Consider the following 19765-nt stretch of genomic DNA (forward strand, 5'->3'; position numbering starts at 1 on the left):
AAATGTGTTAAAAGTCTTATTGTCAATGTGCATTATTGGCAGAGGCCGACACCTTTCAGCTTAGTTAAATTAAGGAGATACTTTATCACAATCTAAAAGTCAAGTTGTGTTATTTTGAATAGGGTTAATTTTCAAGAATCTTTAATGTAGATGTGTCAAAATATAAAAATTGTCTCAATTGTAATTGGATGCACTATCGCTTGTCTGCAATGTCCATCTTGAGGGGGGGATTCTAAAACTGAACCTCAAAGCCAAATCTGATAAGTAGCAAATCAATTGGAGGATGGAGGCACATGAGGCTGGAGGACATTCAGCGACCTCTCCTCAGTCACTAGCAAAGGGGTCGTGAAACTGCATTAATGACAAAACCATTTGTGCCGAAATGACTAAAGCCAAGATCGGTTTCCAAGAGACAGCGGCAACCCTCTCATATCATTTGTGATCATAGTGGCAAGGATCTATAATGGTGGTTGCATTTGCGACATTGAGGACATGGTTCTCAAGCTTTTTATGTTGTGGTTGGATGTCTATGTACCCAATCATAATTCTTGGTTGTTTGTGAAAGGATGTGTTTGTCCCCATTCACAAGATGGTGTAAGTGATTGGAAGTGTTTGTCCCTAATCACAAGAGTTGGTGATTATGATTGGATGTGTTTGTCCCCAATCATAGTTATTGTGACCAGATGTGTGTGTCCCTGATCATAACTTTGGTGTTGGATAGATGCATGTGTCCCTATCCAAACTTGATGTAAGACCATGGATAGATGTGCTAGTCCCTATCCTTGGTTCCATGGGTAAATGTGTTTGTCCCTATCCTTGGATGAAAGTATGGCGAGCATAGTGAGCCTAGTTCCACTATTGCTTGTCACAAGTAGATGTGTATGTCCCTACTCATACCTTATGATTAACTATAGAACGTGATCATCAAGTATTATTGGTGCACTTATCCCCATTTGGAGAATGATGCAATATGGGGGGTGTTAGGAATATTGCATCATAAGATGCATATAATAATTATTTGTTAGGTTTGTTATATAGGTTATATAATAGTGGTACGAATTGAGTTCTTAAAACAACTAAATATATTTAGGGAGGCTGTTTATAAAGTTTCTTATAAAAAAGGGTTTGTGAAGCCTATAAATATGCATTGTGTTATTGAACAAAAACAATGAACATATTATTTTGTGTATATCTTTTGCAGGTTTCTATTATTTCTGGATATTTTTCTCTGATAAATAACTACATGAGTGAGGTCAGCAGCATTGAGGAGAAAATAGTCAAAACTTTGGAAAAAGTCAGTAGGGTATTTTACAGAAAAGCCATGCATTTTAAATTGCAGGCAGCAAAGTAATATTGACGATAGTTTTTTTACACAAGAATGACTATTATTGTAACACTTTCATTATAAATATATGATAAAACTTAAAAGAATGAAATTTGTAAACTTCTCCTAAGAGAATTTGAGCCAACCATTTGAAGGATGAATAATAATGACTAAAGAGGCGATATCCAAATGTACCCTTACCCAGACACTAAGTATCAACCAAATAAGAATTGTTTTCCAACTTTCCAGCAAAACAGTCTCATTGGATGGTTGTACAGTCGTGCAAAAACATTCAATTTGACAGACAAATTGCAACACAAACAAAAAATAATTTCAGATAATATAATATTGTGCCTTATGTGTACATGCTACAAATATATTCTTGAGATCAGCTAATGCCACAATCACAAGCAAATGACCAGGTATTTTTTCATTCCATCAAAGTTCAGAATAGATGTAAGGAACCTTGTAGCGACGGTACCGGGCTTCATTGTTCCCCAAGTAACGCTTGATAAAGATATCAGTAAGAAAACCAGCAAGGCCATCTAGCAACCACCCTGCATGCATTATGTGTGTTATAATATCTAAGTGCCATTGAATTGAAGCAATTTTGAAGTCACTTTGTCGGCTTAAGAGTTATATACCATCAGTTGCTGTCTCAGGAGTAATAAAAATCCCAAACCATTGCCGTGCTAAGGCATGAGCCAGTTTGATTCTGGTGCTAATAACCTACACAAATGAAATGAAATGAAACGGAGAATAGATTTTATCAAGAGTAACAGTTTAAAAAGGAACAGCTGAAACAGATAATAGCAAGAATTAGTACCAGTACCTCAAAATTAATTGATATCAAAATATAGTTACCTGATCAATAACACGCTCATCAAACAATATATGGGAACTGAAAATGGACATTGAAGCGCCAACAAAGCTGGATGCTGATGCAACTTCAGAATCAATGAAAACTTGCTTATATGATCCAAAAGGAAAGGGTGCTTCAAGATACTCCTCATAGTAACTGTGTCATATCAATTATTCTCAACTTCGCATCCATCTACTAAATTGAAAGAAAAAGAAAAAAGAAGTCTAACAAGCACACTGTTAACAAACTTGATATACAAACCTGAAAACATTGTGGAAGAAGTTAACAGTGCATTGCAGCTTTAAAAGATTTGAGGGCATTGACATATGAGAAATAGTCACATTATGACGATCTGGATGCACCTCAAAGGGGGCAACAGCCAATGTTATGAATTGCGGATTGACAGGAATGTTCACACAGTACACATATGTTTTACTCCGTGGATCATCTTTGCCAATGACCTGTATGATAAAATCAATCATGAAATATTTAAAAGAAACACCAAGATATGAAATTGGGGATCTCAAACCTCATCCACAATACAAACAATAAATGGATTAGAATTTTAGCACTTTATGCCCCAACATAATTTGAAATTCAACAGTAATGTTATGCTACAATACCAATGTTGGGATTTATTGCAATATTCAACTTCCAAACCTTTGCAGAATGTGTCTCCAACATTCTAGGAATGGGGTATTTGGATGTCCATGAGGTGTTTGAAAGAGAATATTGTTGTAATGGCATTGAATAAGGAAGTTATGGAAAAAGGTCAACACTGAGAGTTACAGTCCTCACTCGTCAATATAATTGTCCATCTTTCTCATGGAGTGCTTGGGAAAACATTGGAATGAATGGAGCATGTTGTCATAATTGATGGAGCTCTCATTTGTTGCCATGTTCATCATACAGCACTATTCTTGGGATGGATACATACCGAGAGTTATAAAATCAAAGATTCCTTTCTTTAGTTGGATTCCATCTTGAGTGCATGAATCAACGCTTATTCACGTATGAGTTTTTGCCTGTATCTCCCTTGATATGATGCATCTCATGTAAAGCAATGCATTTGAATACAAAGAAGGTCCATTAGCCAACAGGATGTCAAGCCTGAATGACCATGGACAGTTGGTATCAAGGCATGCAACCAGTATCAGTTTGGGGATGGTTGGATGATCCAACTGATTTAGAGTCCAAGAGAAGCGAGGAGCTTTAGGGCTCGAATGATATTCATCATATAATAACTATGATTTTGTGGGATACAATCTGCTAAGGCATTTTTAAGTTTTGAATCTTTGGCTTCAGCGTTGTTATGGCTAGTTAATTTTATTTTATTTATTTTTACTTTATTTTATTTTATTTATGGCTAGCAAACAGATGATAATGATTGCTGAATAAGTGCAATTCTGGGTGACAAATGAATGTCGTTGAGAGTCGAGACTGAGAATACGAGTGTTCACTGATCATTGAGAACAAGTTTTAATGGGAGCAAGATAGGGGGAGGGAATTAAATAGTAAATTGGCAACAAAAGGTTGTGAAGCATAAATGCTGTAAAGGCCCTTTCATCAGGAGAAAGATGAAATCATCTCTTGTAGCAAGGGCAATGCCCTTACTATAACATACACTCTTTGAGATAATGAAACTGATTTTGATTTTATATATTCAATTGCATGCATTGTTTAGCCCATTGTTTAGCTTTTCAAAAAACGTAGAAAAATGGAGAAAGGGAGAGAGCGAGCAAAAAAAATGAGAGTTTAGCCCATGAATTGTTGAATATAGAAATTTTTAGTTATATTGATATCACTGATTGCATTACATTGCACAATGCATACTACATGGTGCATAAATGATAATTAAATAATAGTTTTCAAATTTTGAAAGCCCTTTAGAAATTTAGCCCAAAACTTTCGCCCTTTGTCCTTTTTGCTCTTTCCTTCTTTCATACTTTGTGCAGCTTTTTGTGATATTTATTATTACATGTGATTTGTTTTATTTATAGCTTAACAATACTATGTATCCCAGTGATGCATCCCTTGTGTTTTCAGAACCCATCTCCTGTACGAGGCATTTCAGAGACCCCAGCCATCATCAATTTGCAGAAGAGTTAGAAACGTCGCAGGGATGTATGTTTGATTTTCAATTGTGCAGCTTTTTGTGATATTTATTATTACATGTGATTTGTTTTATTTATAGCTTAACAATACTATGTATCCCAGTGATGCATCCCTTGTGTTTTCAGAACCCATCTCCTGTACGAGGCATTTCAGAGACCCCCTGCCATCATCAATTTGCAGAAGAGTTAGAAACGTCGCAGGGATGTATGTTTGATTTTCAAGGGACTTCAAGGCATGGCTGGGGACATCCTGGCTGTCCAAGGGATGGGTATGTCACAATCAAGAAAAAATACATTTTTGAAAAACAAGTGATTGAAAAAAAAGGACTTGTCATTGGGCCTAGGGTATATCCACTATTGGGCCTAGGGTAAAAAATCTCTAGGGCACCTTATCAAGTCACCTTATTCTAGCTCCCCTATGATTGAGTTTCTCCAAATAGATTAGAGATATCTTATGATTAAATTAGTGTCTCCAACATAGTAGGAAAGATCTATGCTCTTGATGTTCCTAATTAAGAAAATCTATTTTATGAATTATGTTTTCTAACCTGTTTGCAGGGTCTCAATCAGGTAAATGATATCACTAACCCAATTCCATTTCTTGTTTTACTTGGCAATTGTGATTTAGGGCAGAAACTAGGGCAATCACAAAAAGGGGACATTAGATAGACAATAGTAGCATGTCTGATTGATGGTCAAAATCTACAAATCTGTTAAGGATATCCCTGTCCCTTGAGTTTTGTTGTTTGCTTGCTATGCATATCTGGTTCATTATGCTTGACATTAACTCTTGATGCCTGCAGAATCTAATACATGTTTTTTCCTTTTAGTTATGCATTAACTGTTACTATTATTAATATAAGATACACAAAAATGCAATCCCTCACGTCTTATCTCAGCTTTCTATCTTTCTCCATTCTCATTGATCATCTGTTGAAATCAATATTAAATCAAGAAATTACATACAAAAATCAACCACTCCTCAGTTGAACATACTTAAACTGAGAAATGCATATGTGAATGAGAAACAAATAAGTGAATATCGCTTGACCATTCATATTAATGTCCTTAAAAAAAGTAAGTATTGGGGTGTGATCCTAAAAACAATTTACAAAAACAACACAAGAAAAAATAATTGTACATAACTATCCTCATTCAAGAAAGGATGCACCCTACCTGATATAGAAGAGTGCCATTGCTAATTGCAACATACTTAGAATCCACAGTAAACTCCAGATCAAAGCTGAAAACCCAAGACACTAACATATAAATATATAATCTTGGTGTGAGTGAAATCGCTTAACAAAACATGTGAGTTTGCTTCAAAGAAACCTTATAAACAGAACCAATCCCAAAACCAATTTGTCAATAGCAATTCGCATATGATTAAATTTATTACCAGCACCGTTGCAGACTACAGTCAACACATGGAAACCAACAGCGTGCACGCCTTATCTGATTATTTGTATGGAGGGTACTACCCATAAAATGAACACCTACTTCGGGTTTCTCTAGCCAATATTCAATGCGAACCAATCTGACATTCTGCATTCAATATTAACCTACATGAGAAACCACCACACTAGTGAACCTCAAGGAAAATATTTACTTTGACAGCATCTATCAGATAAAAACATAAGCAGTCGACAGATGTTGGATTTTCACCTCTTGTTGGGATATGCTATTAGCATCATTGTGATTGCTCTCTATTTTCCCAACTTCCTCGGTATCAACAAGATTATGTATACCATTTTCAGAAGATAATGAAATAAAGCAATTTATAAGCAAATCTGGAGCCATCTCTCTCTCTAAAGATGAGAAATACACTGAACCGGCAGCTTCAGCAGCATCAATACAGGTAATTGACAGCCACTTTCTTTCTTCTTTGCTATACACATGCTGAGGACAAAGGGTAAAATGCACAGGCAGTCCATTCACAAAGATATTATCAATATTCATCCCATTTGCATACAATCCGATAATTCCATTCTCTGGAACCACAACTTTGAGTTCTGTATGCCTGGAAAAAAGATGAAAAGCACACAACTGCATAAGTAGATCTCAAAGAAACAAACAAATCACGCAAGGTCATAATTTGTTCAACAAGCACATTGAAAAACACAGACATGAAAGCAATAATTCCATTTTGGAGATAAATCTCTCAGATTTTGTTCATGTAAAAGAAACTCAGAAAATTAATTTATGCATACATGAAACAAAATTTATAAATTGCTTATTTGTAGGATGGTTAGATTTAATATTTGTTTGTTTCATCTGCCTCAAATATTCAGCATGGAGTTAAGCTTCGGAAGTCTAAAGCAGCCACAAAGAATACACCTGCCAAAAAATCAATTTGAAGACCACATAGTGCAGTCACACCAATATTATATAAATATTGAAAACTGCTCAATAGTGCACCAATGTAGTAGGTAGCAGACAGATGATAATACCCCACAACTTGTAGACTATATGAGTTAACAAGAAAATAATCTTGGTTTCACACATTTAACTGGATTTCCTATCACATTGATCAAAAACCAGAAGTGCACAACTGAGAAGGTTCCAAAGTCAGCTACATATCGCAGGATCATTTGTACACCGTTTGTAACAATTCTAAAAGTGTTGCTGAAGCAGCTACAGTATTGTATAAGCTGCCACGGGTATTGTGCTGGTTGCTACAGGATTAGTGCAGGCTTCTACAGGTGTTATATTTGGCTGCCTATGACCTGTAGCACCTGATACAGGTGTTCATTGAGCTATTTGCAATTGTTCAGTGGCTCCTACAGGTATTCTGTATGGCGCAAGGTTACCTGTAGTGACTATTGTATGTTTCTAAGTGGCTGCAAGTTACATGCAGTATTTCCACAAGTCTCCCAAGTTGGAAAATGATATTTGCATATCACTTAAAAAATAGTGTGATTTGAAAAAAAAACAAGGGAAATATTTTTTCAGTCCATATGCAAAGGTCATGGCTGCCAAAAGTTGGATATGTTTGTAAGTGGCACGCTTGTTGCTACAACAAGCCACGTTTTTAACTATCAGAGCACATTTTTGCCAACATTTTAGGTCTGATTTGGGTGTGAGAATACTTCCACTGGTTGTGCTAAACCTTTAGATAATGACTGGATCCATTTGGAATATGCTTGCATTATTATAATCACCTTTCTTGTGCCATACTTGACCAGTTGATCAGCAGAACAGTTAGCAAATGTTCTAATGATATTTAAATGACTTTGTTGTGTTGTAAATAATTTTTAAATTCCTGAACAAAGTCTCTTTTCACCTTCTTTGATTTGTTACATCTTCCATAAGAATAGAAAGCCAAAAGGAGGTTTTTTTGTAACAAAAACCAAGAAAGGAAAGAAAGAAGAAAAGGGCAGTTTTTAGCAGCCATTTGGAAGCAGCAAATTTTATTTTCCAGTACTGTCTACTCCCATTAGAGGACAGCAACTAGAAGCTGGAGTTCTCGTCTTTGGCAGTTGGAGGCCACTTTTAAGACTATTATTTATTGAGGAGACCAAGACAGTGATTGCATGCAGAAGAACTTGTGATTAATGGTTGTTTGGGACACCATTGTCATCTTCATTGACTATTGCACAGCAGAGGTGGGTAGGACAGCCATTCTATTTCCTTTCAAGATCAACATAGTGGACCATGTGGAATCAATGAACCTAGCACTTTCATTCATGTGTGAGTATAGCCATTATCACACGTCCATGACCACAATAGCTGCTGATATCCAGACATAGTTGTTGCATGTTATATTACTTCAGGGCATTGTATATTTGGGTATCGTAAGACCTCTGACAATGTATAACTGCTATATAGGTATCAAATGTGTCCATGACTGCGATAGCTGCTGATATCCACACACAGTTGTTGCAAGTTTGTTACTTCAGTGTATTGTATATTTGGGTATTGTAAGACCTATGGGCAATGTTCAACTGCTGTATAGGTGTGGATTAGCAGCATGATGAGCTCAACTTAATTTTCCTGATATTTTATTTCCAATAAGAGTAACTCCAGAAGCATATTGTGGCGTAATTGCATGTATGCCTGATTGCTTATTTTCCCACATTTTCCAAAAGTATTCCCGTGCTTTCCGTAAGTTGAACATTTATATGCATGGTTTTGTTCATCTAAGTAATAAGCTAATAGAGTGCTCCTAAATAAAATCCATATGCTAATGGGACTGTGGCATAGTTACCAATCAAAAACCAATAATCAAGCTCAATTGCTTAAAGATGCCATTCATTTTCTGACTGATAAAGAGATTGAGACATTCATGAAACTTGCCCAAATTAGTTTTATAGATTCTCACAATTTTGTAAATTGCAGACTAAGTTACAACAGTAGATTCCACAGCTGCTGGTGTGAAGTTGAAAGCTGATCCAATTTTATTAATTTATTTAAAACAGCAGTCAAACATGATTTTCAATTCTTCCTTAGGCACAAAATGTAAGAGTTTATTTAACCCAGCTTTCCTTTATATTTTCTTCAAGCTGATCACAAGTTGACTCACACTTTGAAACAACTCATTTAATATTTTCAGATGATTTGACAGCAACTGAATCCTTCTCCTATTGCATACCATATTATAAAATCTTGGAGTGTATTGAAGTTTAGCCCTCACTGAAAAGTGGTGATGTTATGAATGAAAATACAGAGTTTTACAGTCAGATACACACATACACACACACCCATATATGCAGGAATTTGGATGGACAGACACATATTATTTAACACACGCCTATTAATATGACTGATTAAAAGTTTGCATGAATGTTTTATTGCTCAAATGCTTTGAACATTACACTCAATACACAATTAATTTGTGCCAGAAGGAAAATGTTCATGTAAATGGCACATAATCTATGTCAAAAGATTCACATGTTCATGTTCAGCAAAGATACAGTTCTGATTGAGTTCCTCAAAAATAAAATTTGCAAAAACACTAAGTTGCCAGTTCGGGTTCGGGTTCGAGGATCAGGTTCGGCAAAATTTTGAAAAAGGGTTTTGGGTTCATTAGTACAAAAACAATGTAAAAATCATATATATGCAGCCTAGAAGCATGAAATGAGATTAGAATATCACAAAGCGTCAAATAAACAACAAAAGCACCATAAACTTGTAACCATAGCATCACGATCACACCATATGGCTTTAGCTCTGACAAGATAGGTCTGCTTCTTGTGTGAGAGGAGAGAGTGAGATAGAAAGAGGTAGAGAGAGGATAGAGGAAAAGTGATAGGGGGAGAGATAGGTCTAGAGTTCAGGGCAGATAAAGTGAGTGAGATAGAGAGAGCGAGAAAATGCTGACAGGAGCCAGCTGATTATGGAAATTTGACTGTCTGGAAAATTTATAAGTTGTTCTAAAACCCAGAATTTACATTATAACTCCTAGAGATCTGAAACCACTCTCAAACATCCTACCAATATATACATGAAATATGTCTTTTTCCTTTCTTATACTCAAATGTTATATTTCATGTATATATTTTGGGCAAGTCCATGTGAGTCTCATTTCTATGGGTTTAAACTTTTAATGGTCACTTTTAGGGTACCCATGGCGTTCAAGTCAAACTGGGCGCCAAAAAAGGTTTAAGAATTGCAATGTTTTGTTTGTTTTTGGTGCCTAGGCATCTGGGTTCGCCCAGGACAAACCAGGCCCCAAAATGGTGCACCCTACTCAAACCCACAGAGGAACCAAACCCAGATCCGAACTAGGTTCAAACAGGACCCAGATCCAGCACCCCAGCGGACAAACCTTGCAACATAGCAAAAAAATAAAAATTTCATGATTAAATCCAGCTTCTATAAATTTGCAGATTATGTTAAACAAAATAATAAAATAAAATATGATTACATTAAATTTGAACAGATCATAATGAATTTTAAATTTTAAAATATAAAGAATTTAAAATTTTAATTTACATGTGTTAAATTAACAACTAATATCTAAATTAAATATTTAAAAACTTATTATTAATATTAAAACAATCAATCAAAACATTTTTAAATTGTCTAATTTAATTTTATAAAAAAAAAAGAAAAAATAAAATAAAACTAAACTAAAATTAAAAATGTAACCTAAAAAAAGGAAAAAGATAACATAGAATAAAAACAAACAAAACAAAATACCGTGTAGCCTTTTGATCAAAAAAAAATACTGTGTAGCCTATTTCACCTCCCACAGCCACCTACTGTAGATGCATATGCCACAAAGTTCAACTTGTCATGTCAATTGCTCCAAAATCCAAACCAACTTATTATTTACAGAGCAATCTCACAGTGGGCCAACATAATACTCTGACATGTATTCTCCCTCAAAGTGTTAACCAAATGACTTGTTTGTTCAGCATTTAACATTAATTCCAAGTTTCCACACCATTCCTGAAATGTCACTGCATAACAAAATAGTCCTAAACTGACACTGCAACAATGAGTGGCCATTGTCAATATTAATGTTTGCAGAAAGCAGCCAACAAAGCAAACTTCCTCTTTATAGAGTCACTAGACAGAGACAGACGTCAGAACAAACATTCAAACGCTCATGACGTGTTTTTGACATGCCCTTCATGTTGCTTTATGCGATAATCCCAAAAACTTCAACGAAAACATTTTTCAAAATATATTTTAATAAAACCCTAGCTCTTTTTCCGTAGAAATTTAAGGTCTAATTCCAACAATTTTTTTAGGATTTTTCAAGTCCACCAAATTTTGAACTTTATTAAAAAAATTCAGCAACCCTGTGACACAGCACGCACTAAAATATAATATATATATATATATGATCAATTTAACTTTTTTGCCAGAAGGAAAATGTTAGCGTAGATCACACATACACAATATTTAATACACCATGCCAAGAGGAAAATGTTCAAACACACACATAATATTTGATACACCATTCCAAGAGGAAAATGTTCAAACCAAAGTTCCCAGACTCGGACTCGGCTCGGACTCGGCAAGGCCGACTCGACTCGTGACTCGGCTATGACTCGGCAACGACTCGGCAATGACTCGGCAAAATTAAAAAAACCTTGAAATTAAGAGATTTTTAACAATTTAAAACTTGTTTCATGCACCCATTATTGAATAAAGCCCAATTATAATGTGTGCTAGCTTGTTATGCCATGAAAGGCATGTTGGTAGAGTATCTACTTGTTTGGGGCTTCTGTTTAGTATTTTCTTTGGCCAAATTGAAATTTTGGGAGCACCAACATGAGACATCATGAACATCTTCACTTGGAAACTGTAAGGAATGCTTGTGTATGGTAGCATTAAATAGTGTGCTTTTTGAACTTAGGTTTTACCTTGGGACTATAGTTGACCTTGGTCTTTCTTGGACCTCTTAGTTTTTAGGCTATATATATGCTGGATGGAAGGGGGAATTGTGAGGCCAGAAGGGTTTGAAATATGCTCCTCAGAGACATGTCCCTTGCCAAAAATAACCTTGTGCCCCATGGGGGGATTTTTTGGTATGTGGGGATAGGTAGGAAATATCCCCAACTCACCCCCTTTTTTCAAAATTTTAAGAAACATCCCTGTTGTGAGGTACTCACACATCGCCCCATTGCAAATGAAGACCCCCACTTTTTGCTTTCTAGGGTTAGCTCTTTTAGTTTTGTTGTTGGTCGTTTTAGTGTCTTAGCCTTTGCATTGAAGGGATTGAGTTTCTCAAAGGTCATCAAATCAGGTGGATCTCCTCAAGGTGGAGTGAAGGAGGTTAGGTCAGTTGAGTGATTAGGGGTTATTTAGATCATTCCTAGGGTTTTTGTGTACTATCTAGTCACGCTTCAAGTTGCTAAATCAAACCTTGGTTGAATGCATAGTGTCCTCCTAGGTCCCATCCCTTACATCATGGTCAGAGTGAACTCGCCTTAAAAATCTGGAATGTCATCCTGATCTTGAAATGGCCTGAAATTTGACTAAGTCTGGAAATTTGAAGGATCCTCCAAAAACTAGATTTTGCATTATAACTCATGGAGGTCCGAAACCACTCTCAAACATCCTGACAATATATATGGAATATAACTTAAAGTATAAGAAAGAGAAAAGACATAAGGAAATGTCACTTATACTTAAATGTTATATTCCATATATGAATCCTGACGAAGATACTAACTTGTCAAACAAGTCAAAACATTGACCTGTGGTGGCCGAGTTTTGGAGCTTGGACTCGGCGAGTTTTGCCATAACTCGCCTGACTCGCGAGTTAGGCGAGTTATGGTCAAAACTCGCCGAGTCCGAGTCCCGAGTCAGCAAAACTCGCCGAGCTTGGCTCGACTCGCCAACTCGGCGAACTCGCCTGACTCGCGGCGAGTTTGGGAACTCTGGTTCAAACACACGGCAGCACACACACACATATACATTATATTTAATTCACAATCAATTTATGTCTGACAAATCCATCCCTCCCACTACATACCCTGTACAAAGTGGCCATTGCATCCCACAACTTGTACAAAATGACACATAACTACCAATATATACACTATTTGCTTGCAGAGACTAACTACCAATATATACCAACTCTTCACTTGCATATATACCTAAGAAATTATATACTTAATGATATTATATTGTGGATGAAATTTCTTCATTCCAGTTTGCATTATCTAAATATTATAATGGATTCTAAATCATGCATTACCTCCTAATAGACACCCTATACAAAGTGGCAATGACATCCCACACCTTGTACTAGAGAGGATTTTGGGGATCTTCAATGAATTAGCAGCCACAGAGGAAGGAAGAAAAGCCATGGGGCAAACAAATGAATCTTTTACAATATTAATGAATGTGCTCAATCCATTGTCTTTACAGTTTAGCTTTACTTTTAAAACTAGTTGTCACCATACCATATTACATTTGAACCAAAAACCCCGTCATCCCCAAATGTTGAAACGGTCCCCCCATCCCTATATTACCCCATTCAGAAGCTTCATCAAACTATGGTTAAAACTTTGTTGAGATTTTATTTGTTCACTTGAAAAGCTCTTTCACATATAGCCAACTTGGCTTCCTTCTGTAAGCCCATTTAACTGGCACAAGTACAACAAATCTATATCACTTGTTTATCGCTTTGTTTTTATTCGAAATCTATTTAATTGGTACAAGTACAACAAACCTATACCTGCACAGATTCATCGATTCCCTCGTGACACTCAAAGGGTAAGGCTAAATTTGGCCCCTGTTCCCACAATCTTGGAGTAGAAAGGTAAAATGTTAGAACATTATGAAGATCAATTTTGTTTAGGGCTTAAGGCACAGCTTACAATGGTCAATAGAAAGTTTGTTCCGTGGCATTAATCTTGATTCCTAACAAATAATTTTGGTTGGGGTTTACTGGGATCCAACTTATATCGTTAGAAGTTTGGAATCTATTAAGGTAAATGTTAAAGTTTGCTCAGCTAGTATTCTCACAGTGATGGCCTAGCAGTAACGGCGGCCAGAATAGAGGCAGCAATAGCCTTCTTCAAGTTAACACCCAGTTCTGTACAAAAGGGCGCATTACTAGAAGGCTGATCCTCTTCCAGATTAGAATACTCTCACAGATTTAGAAATCTGAGTTTGTCTGTTGTTTGCTTTTGGAAATTTGATTTTTCAGACTTAGGAATGCATTCTTACTTTAAGCTTTCTCCATCTATAAAAGAAAGGTAGGGATGTAAGTGTCCTATTTGTTCCAGTTTTGAGCTAATGCAGTGCATTTCTTTTCCAATTTAATGAGATGACAGTGACTGGTTTGAGAGTTTACTACAATGTATTCAATGTTCATATTTTCAGTGTGATATGTTTGTAGTTCTTGTATTTAGAATCCGCATTTTTAATATAAGTTATCAAACTTATATTACTCAGTGTTTAGGGTTAAATTTTCTCTGTGCAGAATCTACTTACCATGGTCTGAATATTACCAGCATATGGATCCATTATGCTTAAACAAAAGAGATTAACATGGAAAAGTTTGAATGACAAATGAAAATCATAAACAAGAACTTCTGCATTTAGTGAAGATTAATTTCGTGTAGGATTTGCTGGCACAGTTTGAACTGAAAAAAATTTTGAATCATGGAAACTTAATTCAGTGATTTTTGACATATGAATAGAATCTACTAGGTTTTACAGGGAAAACAGATTTCAGTCTAGGGAGGCAGGAATTTTACAGTAACTTTAAATGGCTATCTGATTTCAACTACAAAAATTATAAGAAACTGGAACTTTTAATTTCCATTGGAATTGGTTCATTTTAGGCATGCATGGACATCAAAAGTTCATTTACTGGTCTACAGCCTAATAAATAACTAGTGGCCACAGTTGCATCTCTCGAAAGTTCATTTAGTGGCGTGACCCTTAGTAACAATTATCGATAGAGTTTACAGAAGGGACAATTTCTATTGGTTTCAGTTTACAAAGTCAGGAAGTTATTTAAGTAGCATTAAACACGAATAATCTTGACTAGAATTTAAGGGAGCAACACTTTCCAATTGCCACAGTTTTGAGTTAAACAGACAAAATCATCCATTAACGTTTCAAGAAATTAATATGTAATTTTAGCTGTAAGTATCAGAGTTCGGTGACTAAAGTAAAGTGGGCTGGACAATTTGCACTAATCAGAACGTAGAATCTTGGGAAGTTCATTCACGGGCATAAACCCCTGGAAAAAATGAACTTCGCCTAAAAGCTCAAATTCCAGTGCTCACGGTTCCAAATCTGCGGGAGCAGGTTGACTGTCACCAACACTAACTTAATTTTGAGCGAGAGTTTACAAGAACCAATCTGCAGTGACCATGATTTATGGTCTCGTGAGGTAAAAGCGCAAATTTTTAATTAAATTTTAATGGCGTAGCTTTCGGTTCCGTAAGTTTTTATTTATAATTGAACCACTTACCTTATGTTCCCATGCGGATGCTTAACTCTATTTTCTGCTTAGCAGTTAAGTGTTCCCATGCAACTTTAAAATTGTGAAAAAAGGATAATTTAGAATCTTTCACTATTTTGGTGGAGCAGCTATTGTTTAGGAATTAAAAATAAATCATGGAAGAAAAGGGGGGCTGGAAATAAGCAGTGACTGCTTATTAACAAAAACAATTTGCTCTCGCTTTTTTTTAAGATTTTATTTCTATTTTGGTTTTCAAATTTTTAATGCACAAATTAGTATTAATACTATTAATACAAAGTTAAAATATTTTGTTTAAAAATAAGCAGCAAAGATAAATATTCATGGGGCCACCTGCTCCACAAATAATTCCTAAAAATATTGAGCAGCGACTATAATTCCTAAAAATATTGAGCAGCAACTGCTAGCTGCTCCACAAATAATTCCTAAAAATATTGAGCAGCGACTGCTAGCTAAAATAAGCTAAGCAGCCACATGGGAACACGCCCTTAGTCTGTGGTTTTTGGAAGGGCTCGTAAAGATAAATTCAATGTAGGGCTTATGGGCGCCACAAATTACAGTGCTCGGCGCTTCGAATGCCAGGAAGATTATCAACTGGAATAAACCCTAGTAAAAAAACCTGAAGAGGGTTTACCAGTGCGAAAATTTTCAGATGTCGCGGTTTGGAAATTGAGAAGGCAAATGCCTCCATTGGGGTTTATCTTACCAGACGGTGGTTTTTTTCCCGTGTAAGTTGGAAGGGAAAGGGCACTATTACCCGTAAATACGCTGGTTGTCCATGTCAATCGCGAGGCAGAGCTTCTGGTGACGAACAAGCACGTATGAAGTGGTCGCAGAGGTGGAATTACTGGTTCCTGCGCCCTTCTGCTCCTCATTTTTCTGCTTCTTCGGCTTCGCCATGGCGGAGGTGGAAAAAAAATCTCCGTTCCTAATTTACATAGAAAGAAACAACCCTAATAATCCTGGTGTAGAATACTTCCCCCGCGAAGCGAAACCCTTGAGATGCGTTGGCGGCCTCAGCAGTGGCACATCCACGGGGGCTCTCGTTCGGCAACAACAATACAGAGAAAAGAAAAAGGAAGGTAATTGTTATATACTCTCCTTCCTGCCCTTCTTTATAGCCCGCCTCTCGCCAACATTGGTGGTTATTTCTGCTCCTTCACCCACTCCACTTCTTAACTCCAGGTAAGCTAACCCCAACCATTTCCACGCTGGTTTGATTAACGATCAAAGTCCACATCTCTTCTCGCCCTTCATTCACTTTGACCTTTACGCGTGCTAAACTTTATTTTGCAATTACTCAATAATTTCATTACCCTGCGCACTTGAAGCTTTCACTTTCTTACGAATACACATATACACATTTAGCTTTCACTTTATTTTGTTTTCACTTTTTTAGGTTTTTTGATGGTGGATTGGCGATTGTGATTCTAAATACAACACAATCTAATCTAAAAAGTATAATATTATTATAAAATCATGGAAATGAAATCTGATAACTGGTTAAGTCCAAAGAAATGAAATTGATAATAGGTTAAGTCGATAGAAATTAAAAGTATACTATTATTATGAAATCATGGAAATGGAATCTGATAATTAGTTAAGTCCAAAGAAATGAAATCTGATAATAGATATAAGCCATTATTGAGAGTATAATTTGTAAAAAAATGGAGAGAGATATCAATTGAAACTATTTTATTTATCTTAAAATTATTTTATATTATTTTAAATTGTATTTACTACATGCATTAACAGTTAATTTTTTATTGTATGTATATTTTTTTTTTTCTCTAATACAAATTATTTATTCTAATTTCTAAAATCTGATTATTTCCATCTATTTTTAAATTTTAAACTTCTTATCATTATATTTTTTTTTTAAAGAAATTTATATGATATATTTTTTAATTGAAATGTCTACTAATAATTAGAAAAAATATTTGCTATATGTTGTAATTATGAAATGGTAGATATATTTTTTGAAGTATATTTTTTTTTATTTAAATAAAATTTATAATTTTGATGAGGACATACCTTTGTTTTTATGTAGTTTATTTTTTTAATATTAAAAAATAGGTAGATCAAATACAAAAACATCCAACGATAGTATCAAAAAAGAGGCCCAGCCTCACCACGAATTCAGAGTATCATGTAAACAGACTAAATAGGAGAAAGAAGAAGCTAAAGGACATCTAGTGTAAGACATCATAATGGGTATCAACCCAAGCAGTCCAACCAAGAGGACCCTCCATCCAAACTATGATCTTACACTCCCGGATTTGCGTAAGCATGAATATCTCATTTTCCCTTGAATTAATATTCTTCCTGATCTCTTGGTTCGGCCTTTTGCAAGTTCGTTCAAACATTTGAAGATCATCAAAGTTCCTCCTCCACTCATGACCATGCTTCAGCTCATAGACGAAAACAATGGCGTGCCCATCTTTCAAGAATCTCCTTAGCTTGTCTTTCTCCATCATCATTGTTGTGTGGACCTGCAGAAAGATTTTTAAAAAAGTGAGTTTTTGAAAAAACTCAGTAAGAACTCTAAGGTTGCTTTGATACCTTTCCTCGTTCCTGCACTTCCAAATCTGCCAGAGGATGTTAGAAGATAGCATATTCCAAAATAAATTAGCATCCTTTTTAAGCCCATCAATATGACCAGTAACAATTTCCAGAATGTTCACATTTAAAGTATAAAAAATACCAAACATATTCCATATTTCTTTAGCAAAGATGCAATCAAAGAGGATATGTCTACCTGTTTCAGGAAGCCTGCAGAGACTGCAAATGTCAGTAGTGTGACCATCTTGTCTAATAGGGAGTCTGTCAAGCAGAATCAGCCACCTAAAACATCTGATTTTAGGCTCAACAGGGCCTTTCCAGAGAATATCAAAATACTTTTTCCAAGACACAGCATCAAGAGAAGAGTACCAAACAGTATTGATATGATTAATAATATTTTCATTATGATCAATGATTCTATAGATATTCTTGGCTTTGAGATTAACCATGATGACCCCATCTGGCCATTTGCACTTTAAGTATCTATGAGAGTCCACATGACAGTTAGAGGGCAGGTCCTTAGTAGCCTTGACAATCATATTATAAGTCTTCTTTTGGGAGTCCGGAGTATTGAATCTGTTCTTGAGCTCATCCCAATTGATGAGTTTATCATTTTCAAAAAGATCAGCAAGCTGGGAGATCCCCAGTTTAGCCCACAACCTAGCAGAGCATCCTTTGGAAAGGGCTAGGGGTTTACCAGCCTGGTGCAAGTTCCACCAAATGGATCTTTCACCATATAGATGCTTAGCATCATGGAAATCCTTATTGGTGATAAAATTCCTGACATGGTCCCAGGCTCTCCAGATGGATCTGAAAATAGCAGAGCCTTGGACATTGACCAGGAAGTTGCCAACAATTAAGTCACAAAATGGGAGATTCCTCCAAGATCTAGCTTTTTTAGGAAAGCCTCTTACAATATTATGCCTAACCAGCACCTTCCATGGATCGTTCCCATCCATATAATGAAAGATCCATTTGGCGGATAAAGCAATACCTTGAGTTTTAAGGTCTTTAAGCCCTAGCCCCCCAAGGAGTTTGTCAGTATGACACCAGTCCCATTTGACCGCATGCCTTTTTCTATTGCCTTTAACATCAGACCAGAGGAAGCTCCTAATGGCCTTTTGAATTTCCAAAATTTGGTAGTTACTTAACATCCAAGCAGAGGAGTAGTATATGCTATATGAAGACAACATTTTTTGACAAACCTGAATTCTGCCAGTAAGAGATAAAGATCTGTTATGCCACTTATTCAGCTTCTTATCAATTTTTTCCTTAATCCAAGACCACATGTCTTTGAGGGAAGGCTCAATAGAGAAGGGGATACCTAAATACTTAACGATCTTATGAGGTCCGCCCCATTGGAAGTTATACTGATTGAACCAAATAGGAGGTTGCTCTTCCCACCCCAGGTAGATGGATTTGGATTGGGAAATACAAGCACCAAAGATAGAGCAGAACAAAGTAAGTTTGGTTTGCAAGGCTGCAAAGTTATTGTTGGAAAGCTCAAAAAATAAGGCAGTATCATCAGCAAACTAACAGTTTATAAGCTCATCATTGTTAGGGAGATCAAGACCTTTAACATTAGGGGAAAGCGTATCATCCCTTAGGATATAGTAAAGGGCTTTTGAAGCTATGACAAACAGAGCAGGGGCAAGGGGACATCCTTGTCTGATAGACCTACTAAGGGGAAAGGGATTGGAGAGGGAACCATTGACCTCCACCTGGGCAGAGGCATCATTAAGCAGAACCCGAATCGAGTTACAGAAAAAGGCCAGGAAACCAAATGCTTCAAGTATCATAACGATAAAGTTCCATTCAACCCTATCATAGGCTTTTTGAAAATCCAAGAGTAACATCGCAGAGTTTTGATGAGAACACTTCGCCCAATCCATGGCTTCCCAGCTAGTAATTAAGTTTTCCAAAATATATCTACCTTTGATAAAACCAGTCTGGGTAGCACAAACAAACTTAGGAAGGATATGAGCAAGTCTGAGGGCCAGGAT

The 19765-nt window shown here is 36.1% G+C and overlaps 2 protein-coding genes across 5 annotated transcripts in view; both read right to left on the reverse strand.

The window, feature by feature from the left end:
• Positions 1-16354, reverse strand: part of LOC131079641 (transcription initiation factor TFIID subunit 2) — a 139473-nt gene extending 123119 nt beyond the window's left edge. Inside the window, exons 1-8 of one of the 4 annotated variants that reach the window (XM_058017647.2) lie at positions 15958-16354; positions 5966-6320; positions 5700-5845; positions 5477-5543; positions 2448-2647; positions 2189-2342; positions 1969-2053; positions 1790-1881 (exon numbers count right to left, since the gene is read on the reverse strand). In XM_058017647.2, the coding sequence (XP_057873630.2) occupies positions 1790-1881; positions 1969-2053; positions 2189-2342; positions 2448-2647; positions 5477-5543; positions 5700-5845; positions 5966-6320; positions 15958-16100 (1242 nt within the window). In that variant the 5' untranslated portion in view covers positions 16101-16354. Of the gene's footprint in view, positions 1-1789; positions 1882-1968; positions 2054-2188; positions 2343-2447; positions 2648-5476; positions 5544-5699; positions 5863-5965; positions 6321-15957 lie in introns of those variants that run through there. The other 3 variants (XM_058017645.2, XM_058017646.2, XM_058017648.2) reach the window with 3 other exon arrangements.
• A 1038-nt stretch (positions 16355-17392) lies between these two features.
• On the reverse strand, positions 17393-19051 carry LOC131079670 (uncharacterized). Its single transcript, XM_058017681.2, has one exon. The coding sequence runs from the start codon at positions 19049-19051 to the stop codon at positions 17393-17395; it is 1659 nt and encodes a 552-aa protein (XP_057873664.2).
• Between the last annotated feature and the right edge of the window lie 714 nt (positions 19052-19765).

Source organism: Cryptomeria japonica, chromosome 10 (assembly GCF_030272615.1).
Source record: "Cryptomeria japonica chromosome 10, Sugi_1.0, whole genome shotgun sequence".
Lineage (NCBI taxonomy): Eukaryota > Viridiplantae > Streptophyta > Pinopsida > Cupressales > Cupressaceae > Cryptomeria > Cryptomeria japonica.

Bases quoted from the DNA above. Each gene is read 5' to 3' on its own strand.
- LOC131079670 (XM_058017681.2), bottom strand. From the start codon at position 19,051: ATGTGGTCTTGGATTAAGGAAAAAATTGATAAGAAGCTGAATAAGTGG.